The sequence below is a fragment of the Balaenoptera borealis genome, assembly GCF_965194805.1.
Source record: "Balaenoptera borealis genome assembly, chromosome: 11".
NCBI classification, from domain to species: Eukaryota; Metazoa; Chordata; class Mammalia; order Artiodactyla; family Balaenopteridae; genus Balaenoptera; species Balaenoptera borealis.
Window position 1 is genome coordinate 79,020,906 of NC_138868.1, and position 22,533 is coordinate 79,043,438.

Below are 22,533 nucleotides of genomic sequence, written 5' to 3' on the forward strand. Positions count from 1 at the left end.
CTGCCCTTCTCCTAATTAATTCACTCATAATTTCCCTCAGCAACACGCATTTATTGTACCCCTACTATGTGCCTGCTGCCAGAATGAAGCAAAAGTCCTCAGCATCAGGGATTTTGCCACTTCAAATTACGGAGCTGATGCAGCTCCAGGGTACATTGCTCATTATAAACTGGGCTGATGACAGGAGCCATTAAATTCTCAGGGTGCCTTTTTTTGACAGCTTCTCGATTACTGACAAATAATGAAGCTCTGTTAGGTGTGCATAATCTCCACTTGAGCTGCCGAGAATTAAGTTAATTATATCTCCATCAGGTCCCTATTGTTTTAATTTTCCCTTCTTTACATCATAATTCCTATATTCCATCACCCATAATTACCCCAATATACGTGTTTACTATCTGTCTTAAACAGCCATGTAATTCTTTTTGCTGATTAACAGGACACAGCCTTATTTTCACTTCTCAATAACAGATTCTTTGAGCATTGTTAAATTGTTAATTCTTTAATGTGTCTACTGTTTCTTGAAATTGCTTCTGAATATCTGTCCTTTTCTCTGAGTAGAAAGCCTGAACCTATGTGTGGCTTCATATTTTCAAATGTAATCTTACCTGTTTTTTGTCAAGTGATAATTTTGAAAGGTCTTCATGACTTCCCAGAATTCCAAATTTCTTTTCTTCATTTCTCTTTTAAAGATAGAGAGTAAAATAAGTACAATCACTAATTTTACATTGGGAATTATAAAACGAATTTCACTCTTTCTTTATTCCATATTCTAAAAGCCATCTGGTCCAATTCTCCAGCAAGTTTCAGTGAGAGAAACATATTCTTATTGAGGTCTTCCCTTTGGTGAGTACTTGGACATTTCCTTTTGGAGACTGAATTGTCTTGGGTTGCAGATCTAATCACACCTGTAAACTACACACTTAACAACATTAAGTAAAGTGAGGGAAAATTTTGCCACCCAACACACTGAGTTCTGTAAGTTATACATCTGGGAGAGCACTAAAGATGGCATATTTTTCCAAAATTCCTATACAAAATAATGATAATACATTTAAAGAGGGCTTTAGAATTCTCAAAGCACTTTTACATATTTATCTGATTTGATTTTCATGATGTAGATGCAATTTTTGATCCCATATTACAGTTGAGGAAATTGGAGCTCTGGGAGCTTAACTTGAGAATCTCATGTAGTAAGTAGCAAATCATTCAATAATAGAATCTTATAACTGCAAGGAACTTTTACAATCATTTGGCTCAGTTGCCCACCAGTGTAGAAAAACCTATAAATTCCTAATGTTGGTCAGCTAACATTTATTGATTACTTGCAATGATGGGGAGCTCACTATTTCACAAGACAGCCCACCACTCTGTTGGGCAGATCTTGTTGTTACAAATTTCTTTTTTTACATAGAACTAAAAATGAACTATTTGCAACTTTTGCCCATTGCCTCTCTTCCTATTTTTGAAGAGAGAATTAAATGTGTTTCCTCATTAAAATTGGGAATTGGAAGCAGCCAGCTCCTTCACATTCCCATAATATGACACCATATCCACATCTGTTCCTTTCCTGGCCCTCCTCCTCTGGAGGCATCTAGTCTCTCAGTGCTCCTTCTGGATATAGAGTTCTGTCCCCTGCAGAGTTCCCTGCTGAGAGTAACCTCCCCACCCCCATGCATTTCACACAGCATTCCGCATGCTCCACACATTTCTAAACCCACTGTGATTGTTCTACTCCCTCATCTAAGCACTAGACCTCTTCTCTTTCATGGCTTCTTAAGATGGTACTGCCTCATGGGATTATTGTTTCCAGTTAGTCTCCTTAGATATTTCTTTCTTGAACTACTTAATGCCAAACCTGGTCTCCCATATTACATGTGAGCAATTGATTTCTGAACGTTTCAATGTAGGACTTACTTGTCTGTCAGATTCCCGCAAGTCATAATCAGCTAGCTGTATAAATTGAACATGCAAAAAATTGAAGCTGTATAAATTGAGGTATATAAATATACCTAGCTGTATAAATTGAAGGTGAAGTGAGGGACGTGTAGCCACAACAGCAGAAATGGGGCCCAGAATAGCTCTCCCTTTCAGTACCCACTCCAGATAATGTAATACATTATTTTAGTTACATTTCATGAATTTTTCTTATATTTTTAAGCAGAAATGTCCAGTGTGCTCCTAATAAACAGACACAAGCCAAAGGACTGCTCTGAGCTAAGTGATTACATTTGGGAATGGATGGACATGTCATCACAGACTGCTTCTTTATAAAGGGATGTGGCACAGTGGTTATAATGGTCTCAGCATTTAAAAATATAATTTTAAATTATCAAGTCAAATCACCTTGTTCATTTCCACATCCTCCTGGAAACCTTTTTTATGGCCCTGGAACAGCTCAGAAATCCATTTTTTAAGCCTCAGTAGGAGATAAAACAGGGACTTTGGACTTGGCACCAGGTTGAAGGGAACAGGAAGAGTTCTTCCCTCCTCAAAGTAGGAAAACCAAAGTTTGGCCCTTGCAAATTTCCACTCCACATCAGCATCATCCTACACAAATACATATGACAGTTCAGCCAGGAAATGCATAAAAAGAATTACTGGGATGCTTCTAACATTGCATGACTAGATGGAAGTAATGATGCCTACAACACTCTCAGACCCCAAAGACCACTCCAAGATTTTTTCAAAAGTGTTAAGGTACTATTCACACACTCTTTCCTAAATCTGCCTAAAATTTTACCAGGCTTATAGATCTATAGATCTCAACACTTGCATGTGTTTATAAATACACTGAAAGATATAAATGCATTTTCCTACATTCCAGAAAACACTATGAAAAATTATTCACTTTTTTATTCTGCAACAGATCACTACTTTGATTAATTTGGGAGACAGACCAAGATTTCTGGAATAAAAATGTATACTATCACACTGAATTTGAGAAAGGGTCAATTCTGAACATCACTCAAAACAAGATTTGGAGAATAGTGGTATTCGGAAGCAATAATTTTTAAAATAAAGTATAAATTCATGCTGATATAGTATTTCTAAACTCTAAAGAGTTTGTAAATAATAATAACAAATCACACAACATTTCTCATCCTTACGCCTTACTATCCCACCACACCCATAGATATTGTGTTTGGAAGCAAAGCATTAAAATTTTCTAGATTCCTGTATATAAAGTATACAAAAATATAGATATTTTCTACAGTATATACAGTATATAAAGAAGTATGTAAAAAGGGAAAGAACAGATGGAAAGCAGTCTATACTGTCGCCACCAATGCTGAGTTGATCCCTGGAATAGTTAAAACATGTAACATATAGTATACAAATGTATAGAGGTTATACCTCAATTTCCTGGAATGAACTGTTGATCATTGCAATTAACATATTTAGCAAAACAATGACCATGGTAACATTATAGACTCCATAAAGAACATAACCGATGTTTTCAATGAATTTGTGATTATAGTTGATGACCACTGATTTCACTTCAGAAAGTCCAAATATAGCCCAAAACAGTGTCTTAAAACTCTCTTCCACTCTGGGGAAAAAGAAGGAGAGAAAGGAAATGATAAAGTGTACAAATAAACAAAAATGGTACCATAATAAAAGTGAGTTGCTTTAGTGTCTTTGAAAATTATAAGATATTCATGAGAAAACTCTTTACTTCCCTGAGCCTCATTTTTCTTTTCTGTAAAATGGGTACAATAATTATTTATTTCTAGGATTGTTGCAAGGATGAGGAAATATTGTGTATATGAAGCACATAGCTCACTATCTGGAACATAATAAGCACTCAGTAAATGCTAGCATAATTACATAACCACAGATATTAACATTTAAATAATCCATAGCTTTGGCAATGGAAGTGTTAAATGTATTACTTAATAAAAAATAATGCTATCTGTTAGAGTCCTTTTGGGTTTCCTGCTCATCTATACTTCCACTAATTTCCAATAAAAAGATTACAATAGTATGTGTCTTAAGGTGTCTTAAGGAAAATATGACAATATAAATATAGTCAATGTTACCAAAATCACTGACATGTCTTACATAGGAATTTCAATGCTTTAGGCATAATTACTGACCCTAAACTAAGCCCCTCTGCTTAGCCCAGGTGGTTTAATTTCTCTCATAAACTGAACTTTACAGGAATATGGGTAATAGGTTATGCTTCCGTCAATACTTATTGTAACACTGAATACCTAACATTTGAATAATGTATTCCAAACACACTTTATAAAAAACATGTGTGTCTATGGTGAACATAAGTTAAAACTCTTGTCACTATTGATAAATTGGATCGTCTCAGTGATAAGATCCAACAAATTGAATTAGGAAGCAGCTGTTCTCATGGTCAGCATCCCAGGAGTCTGTAGTAAGTAGAAGGACACAGCAGTGAAGAGCACAGATGCTAGAGTTAGTGGACAAGGGAGTATGTCCTGGCTTTTCTACCTACTAGCAGCTATGCAGTGTTCAGCACATCATTTAACTTTTCTGAACTTCAGTTTCCTTTTTTTTTCTGAAACAGACATAATAAAATGATGTGTGTGAGGTAGTTCCTAGCCTTAAAAATGTTAGCTACAATTACTTAATATTACGGAGGTTGCCTACATTATTGAGTTCTTCCAACCCATTTTAAAATCCTCTCATTTTGCTAAAGAGTAACTGGAGATGAAGTCTTTACCAAAACATTATTTATGCCATGGATGCATATGAACACTGTTAAGCTAACATTTATTTAATTGACCATCTCCATGATCAAAATATCTGAAAGCACATACGTTGTGAAGGCTTCGTTTTGCTTTGCACCAATGTAGTAGGAATAGAGGTTGAACATTCCAATCATAAAGGCCACAAACACCATGATGAATATGACCATGAACTTGAAGATGTCTTTCACTGTTCTTCCAAGTGATATCTGCAGAGGTCCAAAGCTTTCATTTGCTGGTAAAATGTAGGCTATTCTGGAGAAACTTAAAACTACAGCAATTGCATAAAGACCTTCAGATATAATTTGAGGATCAGAGGGGTCCCACTTTATCCTGGCTAGGAGAAAGGAAAGACAAGAGTTATGGTGAGTTTATTTAAGTTTTTTACTTAGGTAACCTCTTTTCTGGGATAGAAATAAAATTACATTAGCAATCCAGTTCCTGACGGAAGTCTTTTATCTTAAAGGGCTTCTTTAAGTGTCAGGTGGATTTGAGCTTCTGAATTTACTGAGAAAATTACCCCCCTGGTTTGCTGGAAGTTTTCCATAGGGTATAGCATAATGGTTAAGAGTACACATATATATGGAATCTTAAAAAAAAAAAAAAAATGGTCATGAAGAACCTAGGGGCAAGACGGGAATAAAGACGCAGACCAACTAGAGAATGGACTTGAGGACACGGGGAGGGGGAAGGGTAAGCTGGGACAAAGTGAGAGAGTGGCATGGACATATATACACTACCAAATGTAAAATAGATAGCTAGTGGGAAGCAGTCTCATAGCACAGGGAGATCAGCTCGATGCTTTGTGACCAGCTAGAAGGGTGGGATAGGGAGGGTGGGAGGTAGGGAGACGCAAGAGGGAAGAGATATGGGGATATATGTATATGTATAACTGATTCACTTTGTTATAAAGTAGAAACTAACACACCACTGTAAAGCAATTATACTCCAATAAAAATGTTAAAAAAAAAAAGAGTACAAACTGTGGACTCAGCATATGTAAAAATTCCAATATCTACCTGTCTGTCTACCTATCTATCTATAAGTCAGCTGGAAGAACTGGTACAAATTACTTATCTTAGTTTTATTTTCCCATCTCTAAAAATGAGATAATACAGCTTCTACCTCTGTCATCTGTTGTGAGAATCCAGTGGGTCAACATACATTCAGTGTTTAGCAACTGCTTGCAACTAACTAAATGATAGCATTTACTATTTAATCTTAAATTATAATAAAAGAAAAAAGGCCCTAAATAAATGATATCATTATTTATTCTTAAACTGTAATTACACTATAATGTAATTTGGGGCTTTTGGAGTTATTTAACTTACTAAAGTAATTTATATTGGTCACTCAAGTCTATTTTTAACATAAAAATGTAGTAATTATTCACTTATGAATTTTTCTGGCATTATTACATCAGGTCATCAAAAACCTAATTAAGAAACCATTATGAAGAAAAGCAGTGTGTAGGAAAGAGGAAAAATATAATTATAAATTTGTATTTGCTTATTTGCTGAGAAGTGGAATCAGGAAAGGATACAATAAACTCATAAAAGCAGTTTCCTTTTTTATAGCACTTTGAATATAAGTACAATATATAAATAGATAGTTCTGATTTTAAAATTCCATATAATAAAAATTTTTGTTATAAAATAATGGCTACATTCCCTGTGCTGTATATCCTTGTATAAAAGCCCTACATTATGCACTAAAAGTTGTTAAATATTAAAATAAATATTAAAAAGAAATAATAAAAAAGAAATCCCTATGTGATATAGCCAGTAAAACCCATAGAGATGTCAATTGACTTGTTAACTGACGTCTTATCAGAGGATCTGAAATAAGTATTCAAAGAGAATCTTTTTTCCCCACTCTAGGTTTCTACAAGGAGAGATTTTCCCTAAGCAAATAACTGAATCTACTTCTATCGCTTAGTCACTTTCCTCCTGGGGATGTGGAATGACTTATCTGATTGCTAAACTGGGGTGGAAACTGAGCATACTTGGTTCAGCTCTGCCCTCTTTTTTCTTGAGAATTTTCCTCTGGTCTTCCATGGGGGAATCTCACATGATCAGACACTTGCTGCCATACCCCTCTTTGGGGAAGACTGCCCTGTCCATTGCTGTCCATACATCTGCCTAAGCTTGAGGTTCAATATTACTGAGCCGGCTGGCTAATAAACTCAGAATTATGTCATCCACCCTGAATTTTGTCAGTATTAGAGGTGATGATCTGGCCTCCGTGTTCGCTTTTGGTTTTATCTCTCATCTAGTTTCAAAGACTCGGTGAGAAAAAGTGGTGTTATTTATTGGGGGCCCTCTAGAGCCTCCAATGGTTCCTTTGGTTTCAAATAGTTTATATGCCTTAAATGGAAATGGTACTTAAATGTGTACTATTTTTAATGGACAAGAGGAAAAAAATAAATCCAAGACATAATACAGGCATTCTCAATGAAGTTTTGTGGTTAGCCAATTAAACCCAGAGATAAAGTGAGATGATTCTTGTGATTAAAAGAGGTTTCCAGCCAGAAGAAATATCAAGGGAAGAGGTAGAAAGCATGCTTCTTCAGATACAGATACTCTGAAGAAGCTGGAAACTGACCAACAATTCTATGAGAGCTGAGTAGTAATCAAACTGTTACTGATGTGTACTTTTATAAGAAAATTCTGCATTTTATAAACTTATATTGACTGTGTCCTATAAACTCACCCAAATTGTAGTATTTCACATTGTCTCCCAACGTGACTTTTGTCAAATCCTTCAAAGTATCATTTGCATCAATGATGCTCTGGGCTTTGGAAGCATGCCAAAATGCCATGAATCTTGCAATGAATGATGCCGCAAAGATTGCCAACATTCCAAAATCAAGCATATTCCACAACTCAAACAAGTACTCCTTGGGGCCTTGAGTCCAAATTTCTTTACATTCAGTCCATATCATGCCTGTATTAGAAAGAGGTTAAAATATCAATCCAACTTCATTCCAGCTTTAGCTCTTCAATAAAACAAAATAAACTTGGAAGATCTCAGGCTGATATTCAAAACCCTTCAAAATTTGTCCTCATCCCACCCATCCAGCCATAATTATCCTGTCCCCACAAATCCTAGAGTCCAACAATATCAGTGCATTACCTTATAGCAATTTGACAAATTTCATCAAGGGCATTCAATCAACAAACATGATTTGACCCATTAATTCTATACATAAAAATACATTAATACGATGTTCATTGTAGGGTTCTTTTTAATAATCAAACCATACAAACACACCCACATTCACACACTCAAAATAGAAGTAACCATGGGATGTCTACATATGGGATATTATGCAGCCATTTCATATGATATTTTAATTACCATGGGATAGTGGCCACAAGAATGTACCTCACAGACCTCCAACTACAGGAATTTAATTGGCCATGGGCCTCAGCTACAGCACTCTGAAAACTACTGCCACTTTTGCCCTAAGGCCATGCTTCCCATGGGCTGCTCCCCAACAATGACTGAGGGCACTCCTTCTTCAGAGACATGGGACTCCTTTGATGGCTGACTTTAGCTCAAGGATTTCCTGACGGCCTTGTTAAACTTTCTTTAGACTGGATGGAGATCTAGGATACTTCTACCCTACTTTCCTTCCCTCTCTCCTTCCCTCAAGATCAGATTTGCATCCCAGTCTTACAGCCCTTGCAGCTCTCTTCAGTTCTCTCCTATTTTCTCTCACATGGGATTTCCTTAATAACATTGTTGTACGTTAAATCCTGTCTTGCATATGCTTCTTGGAGGACCTGGACTAATACACATTGGAAAATGTTTCTGTCATAAACATTCAAGCATGCTAAGTAAAAAATGTTATATATTGTATGACTTTATGTTTAAAAAAAGCATATAAAAGACCAGAAGTAATTACAGGAACGTATTAATAGTAGTTGTCTCTTGATGGTGGAATTATTAATAATGTTGCATATTTGCTCTAAAACTTAATGTGGTACTCAGGAGCATAGGTTTTGGAATTAGACTGCTGCAGATTTGAGACTTTGCTCTTCCACTTATTAGCTGTGTAATCCTTGGTAACTTATTTAAACTTTCTAAAACTCAATTTGGAAAATGGGGATGATAGTAGTTTGTACCTACTTCACAGGATTGTTATGAGACTTAAATAACACATGTAAAATGCACAGCACTGTGCCTGGCACTTGAAAAAATAACTAACATTGATTGAGCATTTACTATTTAAAATTTTCTATGTCTGACACACATTTTCTTTTTTCATCTGAAAAATCTTACTTTATTAAAAAAAGAAGTTACTTTACCCCTATTATCTTTAGATCCCTATGCTCTGATGTCCCGCCTCCTCCTAGAGCCATCTGGAGAAATACAAGCCAAACTCCAACAATTCATCAAAGCCTACCTCCATCAAGAAGTCTCCATGGTCCCTTAGTTGAAATTAATCTTCTCCCCTTTCTCCTACCAACCACCTTCTCCAAGTCCCCACATTTGTCATGAACCTTTATCACAGAACCTGCCATGTGAATGACTTTAGAGCCCTTCAGGGGTTTAAAAAAGCCATGGTCTCTGCTCTTCCAACAGCTTACTATGTGCTTTTCTCAAAATGATCATTCAATGTAGCACACAACTTACTTATTTGGAATTATTCCAAATTCAGAGGAGACTAGAATTGAATTCATATATACTTTAGTGGATCAGATTTAAAACAGGAAACACTACATGTGTACACTCATGCACACATACGTGCACGCACACAACTATGAGCAGGGGTGAAAAAAATCTGAGGGCAGCCTTTTTTTGTGGTCCCTGGATTCCTGCCAGCTTCCTCAACAGGACAAAAGGGTAGTTTAGAGTAACTGAAGAATAGGGATTAAAGGGCGGTTTAAATTCATATCGTTTAGTCGTTTTCAAAGCTTCTCTCCTTCTTCCTCTCACTTCTCCATCTTCTCTCTCTTTAAGATATACAGTTTTTGGTAAAAAATGATATCTCACCAAAGCTTAAAAAGTAAAACAGATACAGCGAACTCTTCTGTTTGAAGGAAGAGTTCCCGTCTTATTTCCCCTGTGGACCCCCAGGAGCTGCCAAGCATAGATTGAAATCCCCCATCTAGTCCAACTTCTCCAGCAAGCAGGGGACTTCTCCACAGGGTTGAGCCCCTGCTTGAATTCGTCCTGGATGACTACTTCTGAAGATGGCTCATCCCACTGTTGACTTTTTAGGAAGCCTCCCTTCACTGTGGACCTGTTAGTGCTAATTCTGCCCTTGAGAGAAGAGAATGAGTCTGCTCTCTCTGCCTTTAAATTTCTTAAAACAAAACAGAATAAAACAAAGCACAAACTCCTGTGCACTCATTAAATCTATGCTTCTACAGCAGAGGCAGGTTTCCCACGAAGCTAATAAAATTTAACCTTCAAGATGCCTTATCTGCCCAGGCTCCTCCTAGGGCTCTGTTTTGTCTTCTTTTTCTCTAAAGGGGGCCCTCCAAATAACCAAACCTCCGGCTCCACAATCCCGGGGTTCTGCCCTACCTCCACACTCCAGAGTAAGCTTCCCTAGTTCCCACAAGTGCTGTTCTGTGGAAGAGCCACTCCCTTTTCTGGTTGTTTTCAATTTGGGATGCTCCCTAGTTTGCCAGTTGCCTGCAGACGGGGTGTGGCCAGAGCGTGGAGCAGGGATGTAATTACGGCCCTTGCCTGCAGTCCTCTCCTTCTGTTGAAGGGTCAACCCAGCACTGCATTTGCTTCCTCAGCAGCTCACACTGGACATTAGGTTCAAAAGTGCTCCTTAGGTGAAGTGTCATCAAGCGTGTCTCCCCCTCCCTGTGTTCCTGCTGCACTTCTCATTGGTTTCAGCTTGCCCTTCAGCCTTGTCAAGATCTCCTGGAATGTCAATTCCATCATCCAGCCTTTCAACTTTTTGTCTACTAAAAATTATATAAATTTGCTTTCTGTGACCAATAATGTCAGTCTTTTCCCTCAAGCCGACTAGCATCTTGACCTAAGTAGTCCACTTCTTATTAATATTTCCAGAAAGTACAGCAACTGTCTTTCAAGAATAACTTCAAAAAGAAAAATAAATACCAGTGTCAGAAACTGAACCAGGAGTCTAACATATGCTACAAAGTATCAGCTGTCAATTCTGAGTTGTTCCTTGTTTTCCCTTTAAATGAATACTGTGAGATCATCTCTGAATCTCAGACGCAAAGGTTATCCAGCCAGTTGTTCCAAGGAAAATGCTTTTATTCATAAAATTAAAAGTTAACATTCTTCGTTTAGGTTTCCAAGTGAAAAAGGAAAAACTTCCAATGTTTATATTAAAATATTAGTATGAGGAGAGTCAATTATTTTTGATAAAGAATAAAATGAACATTCATTGTATTTAATCCTCTTACATAAAATTTAATGTTTTCAAAGTTTAATCTTCAACTGAAGTGTCATATCTTGCTTAATATGTCTTCAGTAGGAAATACCACTTCCATATAAAACACATGAACTCTTAATGAAGAGTTTAATAGTAATCATAGTTATCTGAAATTTATTAAACATTTCCTATGTGCCAAGTGCTGTAATATGTACTTTAAACATACTAACATTAAAAAAACCTATAACATATAGGCTCTTAGCTTGAGGTAAAGGTAATGTCCAAATGATCATTCTTATTTTAAATCAAATATTCAAAGTGAAATGTAATTTATTTCTTATAGCATTATGTTATAAGGTAAATATCAATTAAATTCGAAAAGAAAAAGTGGAAAATCAAACTCTTCTTTATCTAAGGTTTAATTCACGTGTTAAGACACTATATTTCTCCTTGGAACATTTCCAGGAAATGAAGTGATTCAGAAGTTTTGAATAACTCTCAGTGCTGTTGAATTACCTCATATGCATTTAAAATGATCATATGGTAATTTGTATAGTGCTTCGTAGTATTTCAATTGATCATCCTATCAGCCCCAGTATGAGGAAGCCAAGAAGACATCCCCTGCCCTAGAAGTGATATAAAACTGACTGCAGATGCTTCGCCAGATCACCGGAAGAGAACCAAGCTTATGGGCTACCAATAGTTTTGTATAAAGATTCCTTGAGCCCTCTTTTCTTGACACTCTCCACATGTACACCCTAGGTGACTTCATGCATAGTCAGGGCCTTATGAAGATTGCTGAAACTTTATCCACAGCCTGGCTTCTCCCAGGGGTTGCATTTTAGTGGACATCTTCAACTGGAAATCCCATGGGCACTTCAAAGTCAATCACAACCCAAACTTACCTACCAGCTTTTCATTCTCCCAGTCTCAAGCATGATCTTCCCTCTATATTCTTCCTCCTAGAGACTTGCAGTCACCACCTAGTAATCCAAGGCAGAATCCACAGCTCTCCCTTTCCATGTACAATACATCACCAAGTTCTTTGAAGCGTGTCTTTTAAGAAGCTCTCAACTCCTTTCCCCACGCCCTGACTTCTGGTCCCATGTTCCTCACAGGGATCACTTCAATTGTCTCTCAGCCTCCACACTCACCCCTCCCCAAAGCAACCCTGTACCTCACAACCACTGTGACCTTTCTAAAATGTGATGGATCACATCACCAACAGCTGAAAATCATCCTCTGGCCATGTCACCACCCTTATCTCCCATCACCCACATCCATAAGTGAACCTGCCTTATAGCTGGACCTAACACATGACTTTGCAAATGAGCTGCCAGCTGTCGACCTAGTTTTGCATCTTTGCATCTAACATTTTGCATCCATGCCTTGTAGTGTCCTTACTCCCCATAAACACTCTGTAGGATTAACATGTCCTTATCTTCAAAGTCTCAGATTGAACATACTGTTCAGGGAGGCCTCCTTCGCCCCGTCCACACCTCACCCCATTCAGATTTAGATGCCCAATCTATGTGTGTTCATAACACCCTAATAGCTCCTCCGTTACAGTATGTGTCACATAGGTTTTCTTTATTGATTTACTTATTGACCTGCCCCTTCCCCCCAGACTTAACTTCCTTGACTATAAAGACTGCATTTCATTCACTTCAGTATCCTCATTACCTAATGAGGGCACTTTGTTAGACAGCTATTAGGTAGGTAATAGCTACTGACTTTATTCATTCATAAATATCCAATTGAAATATCTTCCATTTGCATTATATTTAATGACAAGCCATATGGATGATTGATTCTAAAGACAAATAGCATAGTAATTAAGACCACATTCCCTCTGTTTCACTTACCATCTGGGAGATCTAAAGCAAATTAATCCTCACATTAATGTTGTAGTGTAGACATTATTATATGACAGACTGGACCACTAAGGCACAAACAGAGTGCGTGATATGATGTATGTAAAGTGATTTGAACAGTTCTTGGTACATAACAAATGTTCAATAGATGTGAGTGACTACTACCTTCAGTTCCTATTAAATTGCAATGTAAAATCATGTGGTTATTTTTAAACTTGAAGTCACAGCTCTCCTAAAACACGAATGGCAGTTTTTCATCACTGGCAGGGTTTGATTCATACTATCCTGTTCATTTTCTTCCTGGGTTTTTCTTGGAAATCTAAAAAGCGTGTGGCATGTGAGAAGACTGTGGTACTGATAATGAACCCAAGATAACTGTGCTTTAAAAACAACAACAACAAATTCATGCTGTGTGGAGCATTGTATCATGCTGTATACATCTGTATAACTGATGTGTGAGGGAATCAGTGTCATTCAGTCCTACTGCTAAGGCTGTAAAAATAAATGATGACAGAAAAATCAGTCTTTACCTATTACCCAGGAAATAATGAGCATCTCCATCCATGAGAAGCAGGAGGTTTTCATCCTGAACAGCTGTTTTGCATTATCTGTGCTGGTTTCATTAGGAAGGAGTTTGGTGCCTTCAAATCTGTCAGCTGCATTCATGACTAGTAGTCCCAGAAAAATGGTGAAGGAGGCTGCATGTGCTACAAACTTCATGAATGGGCCACGCATTATCTTCCCCATCTGCCACAACGCACACCAAAAGAAAATCTTAGCTTTGTTCTGTACATTTTGCAAAACACACATGTGTATACACAAGAATAAATATCTGTGCATTCCAATGGTCTCCTAAGATAATTATGTACCTTTATATAACTAATAATAGAAAAATAATTCCTTATGCTGATATAAAATTTTGCTCACGTTGCTCAGCTACATATGCTGATATTCTGGATTGATAGTTAAATAAATTAACTTCTATTCAATGACATTTAAGTTCTTAAGATATTATATATAATACTGACAAAATATTTTATGAATATAGTAATGACAAAAGGCAGAGCATAGTATCACCACTATTCATAAAAAGAAAACTAATTTAGTGGGTGTGAAGTATTGAGGAAGCAGCAATGAAAATATTAACCTGAATCTGCTTTGCAGTGTATACACCCTTGGTTGATATTTGTCTGCTGGTTGTCCTCATGTGTATTTCACTGACATGGGTGCAAATCAGGCTTCAAGTGATGCTGTAAATGGAGTAAGAGTCAGGAGTACCAAGAAGAGAACTCCCAGTCCAGGACAGGACAGCAGGGCAGTTCCCATCACATACTGGAAAGATGTCTTGGAATGATACTGGACTGAAAAAAGTCCAAGTGTCTGTCTTTTTTTTTTTTTTTTTTAACGTCTCTAAATCTTTAAATATGGGATAGGAGCAAAAGGTTAAAACATTTGGTCTCGCGTTGGGAAGGGAGTTTTGAGGAAGAATGGGTGAATTCACTGGAGTTGGCCCAGGCGACGGAAACCAAGTAGGGGGTGGGTCTCAGGTGCAGAGGCTGGAAACGGGGACTCAAGGGGACCAGTTTGTAAGGGTGGCTGTAGGGTCTTCAAACCGTTTTTTATATTTTCAAAGGCCTATTGGAAATCACTTTATATTTGCTGTTCATAGGCTTCGGGAAAAGTTAAAAAAAAAAAGTTTTGTGGGATTTTTTGGCTAGAATTGCATCAGTGTGGTAAAAAATGCAGATTGGCAATTACATACATCTCTGGTCACATAACCAACACATTTTAGGTTCAGGTTCCAGTTTCATTCCCTCATTAGCTGAGTAGCAATGAGTGAATTTCCTAAATTATGTGAAAGTCAGATTCTTCATATGAAATTTGGAGACAATAAAAGCTCTTGTGCATCTATAGTACAGGAATCATTTCCATCTAAGATGCACGAATCCTAGCTGGGCAGAGGGATGGTGTGTGCCCAGGATGTGTCTCAAGGGCTCTGTGTATCCCCTGTAATGGTAAACAAAACTCAAATACATGTATGCAAGGATTTTTTCTTAGGAGAGGGCCATTAGCTTTCGACAGCTTCTCCAACGAGTTTATTATTACAGAAAAATGTAAAAATTAATAATAATACCACCAACACTTGGCCAGTACTTGTATGTACTGTTTTAAATGCTTTACCCTGTTAATTTCATGATATAATTACAACAATACAAAGAGGTATATGCTGCTGAAATGCCCATTTTATGGATGAAGAAACTGAGGAAGTGAGGTCCAGAAACTAGCTTAAAGGTCACACAGCTTATAAGTGGTAGAGCTGGAATCTGAACCCAGGCATACTTGTTTGAGTTAATGTTTCTATTTGGTTTGCAAAACAAGTTCATATTTTCTCATTGAAGTATATATATATATATGTAAATTCTTAGAGAACAAACGGTTCTAAGATTTTAAAAAGCTAAATGCTATAATGGTAGGAATGCAATCAATGTTCTCTATTCCTACACACTTTATCTGTCTATATGGTTTTCAAAATCACAAAAGTTAGAGCTAGGATGAATCACATAGTTTAGTCCCTTCTCTCTTGATATTTAGAATCTTAGGCCAGGCAGAATATCAGGGTGTGCATGTGCATGCGTGCATGCATGTTTGTGTGTGTGTGTGTGTGTTTATCTAGATCAATCACTCTATCTATCTAGTTTTAAGCCAATGGATCTATACAGTTAGATATATTGCAGACCCAATCCAAAGTTACTTTGTAAAAGGTTGCTGTAAAAATGTTGTCCAAAAACCATACTTCCATAAGTAAATGCTCATTAGATTGAATCAAAGAGTATTTTTTGTGTTTTTTTAAGATCTTGTTTAAATAGAACTCTCAAATAAAGTTAAAACAAATGGGAGAGAAAGTAGGTTTGATTTTTTTTTGCCTATTGTCCTTAGCAATGTTTTCTAAAAAAATATGGACTACTAAAAACTGAACATTAATGCGACTTTAATTTCTTTTCCTATGGTGTGCCACATATACAATTTTAATTCTACATTTGCTTTATATACAACTTATTGTAATCATGGCTATTTAATCATGTTTTATATAAGATTTAATCACGTGTACAAGATTTATTTAATCATTTATTGCAAGGTTCAATATCTTCCTGGTGAAAAGAGCTATTATTATAAATATTAAACTAATTTTTTAAAGTTCTCAGTTTATTTGACTGTTGTGGAAAACTGGGATTGGGGCATTGACTATTAGTAGTAAAATCCATGGAAAACTTATTTATTCCCTGCTTTGTTCAGGAGAGAATCAGAGGCGGCCTTCAAAATACAAAATTATGAAAAACTCAAGAGAGCACAAATTAAAATAGGAGAAGGAGAAGAGAAAAGGCTGGAGACATAAAACGGGGTGACAATAAAGCTACCCACATTAGAGTGTGCCTCAAGCCTGAGAGGTCTGGAACTTGAGTTCAGCTGTCTGGACACATCTAAAGCCAACGTTCAGTTATTCAGGGCACGGTGTCTGATCTGCCCCTCGCTCCTGACCTGCTTCACCTTCCTTCTTCCCTGGGTTCCTGGTTCTTACACAATATGACTCCTTTATTTTATTCAGAAGGGAGAGAAGAGAATCAAACCAGGGACTTTTGTTGCTTACTAAATATATACTACCAAACGTAAAATACATAGCTAGTGGGAAGCCGCCGCATAGCACAGGGAGGTCAGCTCAGTGCTTTGTGACCACCTAGAGGGGTGGGATAGGGAGGGTGGGAGGGAGACGCAAGAGGGAGGATATATGGGGATATATGTATATGTATAACTGATTCACTTTGTTATAAAGCAGAAACTAACACACCACTGTAAAGCAATTATACGCCAATAAAGATGTTTAAAAAATAATAATAAATAAATAAAAATTTAAAAAAATAAAACAAGTAAACACATAAACAAAAAACAAACAAAAAGTTGGTTGACAGGAAACTAAAATGGTGTGTTTGGATAGTCATATCTTCTATTTCTTATTACAAATCATTGAGAGTTGTGTTTCTCTTTAAACTAAAGGAGATTCTGGCACCACTCAATGGACTTTAGGAACTGAAGTGAGTTATTCATTTTAGTAAAATTTGCCATCTATATATTCTGTAACGTAAACAGATTTCTAAAAAAATAACTGTAAAGAAACATTGAACAAGGTGAAAAATTGATGCACCTGGAAAAATGACTGAAAGTAAGCACTGAAAGAAACACCTGCTTTTAAATATTATATCATACTCTTTTTAAGTATTTACTGATGATCAAATAACTATCAAATACCAATAGTAGCAGAAAAGGTTGAAGATAGCTTAAGCCAAAATGATTTGAAATCACAGCATGACCTATTTTTACTATAGTGAGTATAAAACACATTTGGGTTATGGTGGAAAAAGAGAACAAGTAAGGACAAAAAGAATTTCTTACAGAAAAGAGCAGACTTGAGGAAAGAAAACCAAACTTTAAATAGAAACAGGGACTCTGTCAAGGTGCATAGGCCTGCAATTTGATCTCGCTTAATTTTCATGGATGCTTTGGAATTTTTTAATATTTTAAATAATATTTTAAATAAAAGCATCAATATAGCTTGAGCAATCTCCCTCCATTTAAAAAAATCAATTCTCTAAAACTGTAAATAATATTTATATATATTACTAAAGGGAAAAATGTAAAATAGATTTTATCATCATGCTTCAAACATTAAATAACAGTAAAATAGATTTTAGATATGAGAAAAAATACCTTGACAGTGCCCTTTTAATTTGATTATTTGCCTCAGGGTTCATAAACGAGGATGGAAAACAGATGCCAGAAAGAAACATGGCCAGGGAAGAAGAAATAGTGAAGGAAATCAGGTTAATTAGGATTCAATCAAAATTTAAGAAATGTGCAACTCTAAGGACTGCCAAAACTAGTCTGTTAAAACACCAAACACTCTGGAAGGCATTATGCTTTTGAACTCACTGGATATGGGGAGGGACAATTATTCACTTTAGAAGAGATATTATAATTTAACTGATCACAGGGTAATAACAAGGATAATTCAGAGCCCCCCCCCCCCGACTTTTAATTCAGCTTAAATCTCTGAAGACCCAGGAAATGTGAGTAGAAGCAGAACAGAGACTACATACATAGATGTAGCCTATGTTCTAGTAAGGAGAATTAATTCTTTTTTCAAAGTGAAATCTGTCCTTCCTATGAAAAAGGAAGGAAAAGAAAAATCTAGAAAGAAAACTTTCTAGAAAAAAAATCCATGCTATAAATTTCTAATTCTAGTAAATATCACTATTTTCATTTTATTTTCCTCCTTTATATTTTATTTATAAATATATAAGGCCAACTTTTGGCCTTATATATTTAAGGGAAAAACATTTATGATGACAGATTTTACCCTCAGGAGAAAATGCCAAGTTTCCAGCAGTTCCTATCATCATCACTGGAAGTAATTATGAAGTTCCCACTATGTGAAAAAGGCTTTAAACCAGCTTCCTACCATGAGCCACTTACTAACATTCCTATAAGGTTAAATCACCAAATATATGACTAATTAATAATAAGAAAATATGTTGGTAATGGTGATATATGTCTTTGCACCCACATGCTACAAATATTTGAAAATGAGTCATGCCCAGATTTAACAACAGCAAGTGATTCAACTGGCATATCTACATGGCACATAAATAGATGGTCCAGCAGACATTTCAGCCACATAGCTTTAGAATTATTTCAGCCTGACTCTAAGAGTTGAAACTTAGACAGTTCCAGAAATGTGGCTTCAAAAACATGAAGAATAAGATTGTTGGCAATGCAGGGCGGACAAATCTCTATGCCTGTTAACAGAATGACAGGTTAACATTTTCCAAACTTCTTCTGTCACACTAATGAAAGGCTAGGTCCATCTGAACAAATTAATTTCATCAAATTCTGGGCAGAGTTTGCCAAAAACAAAAAACCCAAAAAAACAGGCTATCTTTGTTGTCAGGTTACAATGTACTCTGTCCTTAAAACAAATAGTCTTCATTGAAACAAGCATTATAGTAATATTTACACAATTGTCCTTTATTTATATTAAGATTTATCTGGTCATATTCACTAAAATAAATAAAAAACAAAACCTTTCATCTCAAATTTTGCCAGAGGAGAAATAACAAAAGGAAACATGTTCTTTTAGGGTGTTATTTGAGATTATCTGCTCAATTCATACCTCATCAAAAATGTAAAAATATATGCATAGGCGTAACTAGAGAGAAGACAAATAGGAAATATACTGAGGTTTTCTTTGGCATATTAATAGTGGTAATATTACAGGTGAATTTTCTCTTTCCATTGCTTTCTTTATTTCTTATAGCAAATATATGTTATTTTTATAATATTAAAAACAATAAGATTATTTAAACCCAACTCTGACTTCCCTGAAACTTTTATTTGGGAAATAGAATTTTCTTTGCTTAACTGGCTCTGATATATAAACCAAATACACTTCTAGGAGATAACAGAGGTGCAGGCTTCACAGACATACCTTGCTGCATGGAGCAAACCAGTAAATGAGAGCCAGGAAAGGCAGTCCGATGGCAACGGCGAGGACCACAAGAAACTTGACTGCCGTGGTCTGCTGCCGCAAACCGGAAAGATTCTCATACCATATGGACAAAAGCTGCTGTTGACAGTTTGGATGAGCTACAAACTAGGAGGGGAGTGACAAAACACTTAACAGCTTGATTAAAGATTCAGCATAAACTCTTTTCTTGCATTCTAATATTATGTTCTGTTCTTGCTCATGAAAAATATTGTTAGAATTAAAGAACAAATGTAAAATATGTAGTGGACAGGTATCAAGCAAGATGGCAGGGGGTTCTAATATGTATTACATACATTCAGAGATTCCAACTTTTGCTTTATGACTAATGGGTTTTCTTTCAAAGCATAAACAAATTTTGGAAATTTAATATTGGAAAAAGAGTCATCAATATTTTACAACAGGACTTTTATGTTTTGCCCATCTAGAAGGAGTGATATAAAGATCCTGCTGGATCAGATGTCTAAATACTTTTTTTTTTAAAGTATACGACCTTTTCTGCACTGACCTAAAATGCTAAACTTATTTTATACTAGGCTCCCATTTGCATATGGGTCTTTTTCTGGACTGCCTATTCTATTCCACTGATACTTCTTTTTATTCCTGCACCATAAACTCTTTCAATTAACAAAATTTTATAATTAAATTTCACTCTTTATTTTTCAGAATTTTTTTATTCTTACATATTTATTGCTTACAAATGAACCCTACATATGACAGAGAGCTGCATTATTTAATATACAAAAAGCAACAACTCAAAATAATAATTGGTAAAGAATATTAAAAATTAGACAAAGGACAGGTTATATAAAGGAACTAAATATGTTTCTTAAGGATGGTTAACCTGGAAGATAATTAAATCAAGATACAATGTTTGTCTTCTCAGAATGGTAAGGTTTAATAATACCCATTATGTAGCACAGGGAGATCAGCTCGGTGCTTTGCGATGACCTAGAGGGGTGGGATAGGGAGGATGGGAGGGAGGCTCAAGAGGGTGGCGATATGGGGACATGTGTATGCATATGGCTGATTCGCTTTGTTGTGCAACAGAAACTAACACAGTATTGTGAAGTAATTATACTCCAATAAAGATCTATTTTAAAAAAAGAAAAAAATAATAGTACCCATTATGAGTGGAAGAAATTATCCCTCTCACACACTGTTGACATGTGTAAACTGGTGCACCTTTTTTGAAGGGAAATTTAACAAATGTTTTGAAATAACAAAAAAATAAAGAAAATAATAAACACCCTTAAATAGTAAACTGACTAAATGAACGTAACGATATAAATAAACATAACGATATGCAGCCTTTGAAAAGATTAAGTGGATGTTTATTTACTGATATGTGAAGATGTCCAAGGTATAAATTTATGGAGAGAAATGTAATATTGATTAACTACTCTCCTTTAAGAATTGAGAAGACAGAAAGAGGGCATGTCTATATTGTTTGAAAGCTTACCATAAGTCTGTGTTACTTTTATTAGAAAACCTACTTTTAAAAACTGTTTTTTGTAAAAGATATCTTACATAACCTAAGAAAGCAGTCAAGGATAGGGGGCACCACATGAAGACAGAGATAAAAATACTCCACAAATAAAGATGAAGGAGATTCAAATGCTCTAAAGAAGGAATAGAAGGCATTGGTCTGGAATTGGAATATATTAACAAATGGGAAAACCGAGTTGGGTCTTAAATAATGATGTTCCTATCCTATAACAAATGCTTTGTAGTTTGAACACACAAAGTCATTTTTATATCATTAGTTAAGTAAAAGAAAGCGTCAATCACTGCATACACAAGTCTAGGTTTTAAAGACTGGCATTAGTGTAGGTTAAATGCCTCACAACCAGGCACTTAGAATTGTTAGAGAACCCACCTAGTGCAATTAATTAGAAAAACCCAGCTCAATCTAATTTGCCAACCCTTCATCCTGATTTAGCACCAATAAAAACTGAAATAAAGTAAAAGGGGCTTCAGGCCTGACCTTACTTTTTTTACGTCATATTTAATGGCAAGTTTTAAACGGCTGAGATTTGGACGACCGTGATCTCCACCACTGTGGTGTATTTCAACATCCCCGTTCAGAATGGCCTCTACTTCTTCGGTATTTCTGCACAGATCAAGGAGTCCAACAACAAAATCTTTGCACTGCATTGACAGTTTTTTGTAGTCATTCTAGGAAAGACAAAGCAAAGCAAAAAACAATAATGTAGAAGTAGCAAATTTTACTATGTTATGCTGCAGAATTTATCAGTGATTTGACAGTCTGTAGAGGAAAAACACTCTATTTGTAGGTTTACTATTCTTTTAACATCTTCAATTGCCGTTCTGCTGAGTGATCTCTGAAATATCCTAGCACAATAAAGATTTTCTTTATATGCTGAAAGAGGAAATTTGTCTAAAACATAACCAAAGTTATCAAAAAGTACTGCACTGTGCCAAACTCATCTGCTGATTCAGGAGAAATATAAAGTAAGCAATGTTTCCCACAGCATGCTCACACTATTTTGAATACATATATCTCTTATGTTCATAACTTCATCAGCTAGGCACATAATATATATTTGCTAGACAAAAGCAAACATATATCACTTATCTATTTACTAAATTGTTACCGAGGAACATTATGTACCAAACACAGGGTCAAAAGATGAGATCTAATATAAAATCTGCAAATTGAGATTCTTCTCTTTGGAGAAAAGGAAATTTAATGAAAATGCTTTCACTGTAATTTACTGCTGATGAACTAATGGTATTTTGGGAGGATTTAGAGAGTACAGATCATATTTAAACACCAAAAACTCATTATGAACTTACATACACCATGCATTCATATCTTCATTCAGGTCTTTCTGATATTTCCTTCCTCTTTATTCTCTTACATTGAAATAAGGCCATTTATAACCCAATATTAATAAAGAAAACCTATTAGCTAGAACTTGTTGCATTCCAAGTGGATCATATTAT

General features: G+C 35.9%; 1 protein-coding gene across 6 annotated transcripts in view; it reads right to left on the minus strand.

Annotated features, from left to right (window-relative positions):
• Window positions 1–22,533, minus strand: part of TRPC6 (transient receptor potential cation channel subfamily C member 6) — a 130,663-nt gene that overhangs the window by 20,233 nt on the left and 87,897 nt on the right. For 4 of the 6 annotated variants that reach the window (XM_082339898.1, XM_082339900.1, XM_082339899.1 and 1 more), the window contains exons 3-10: window positions 21,556–21,741; window positions 19,507–19,671; window positions 13,499–13,715; window positions 7,437–7,670; window positions 4,797–5,061; window positions 3,358–3,553; window positions 2,347–2,550; window positions 609–683 (exon numbers count right to left, since the gene is read on the minus strand). In XM_082339898.1, the coding sequence (XP_082196024.1) occupies window positions 609–683; window positions 2,347–2,550; window positions 3,358–3,553; window positions 4,797–5,061; window positions 7,437–7,670; window positions 13,499–13,715; window positions 19,507–19,671; window positions 21,556–21,741 (1,542 nt within the window). Of the gene's footprint in view, window positions 1–608; window positions 684–2,346; window positions 2,551–3,357; window positions 3,554–4,796; window positions 5,062–7,436; window positions 7,671–13,498; window positions 13,716–16,388; window positions 16,558–19,506; window positions 19,672–21,555; window positions 21,742–22,533 lie in introns of those variants that run through there. The other 2 variants (XR_014231114.1, XR_014231115.1) reach the window with 2 other exon arrangements.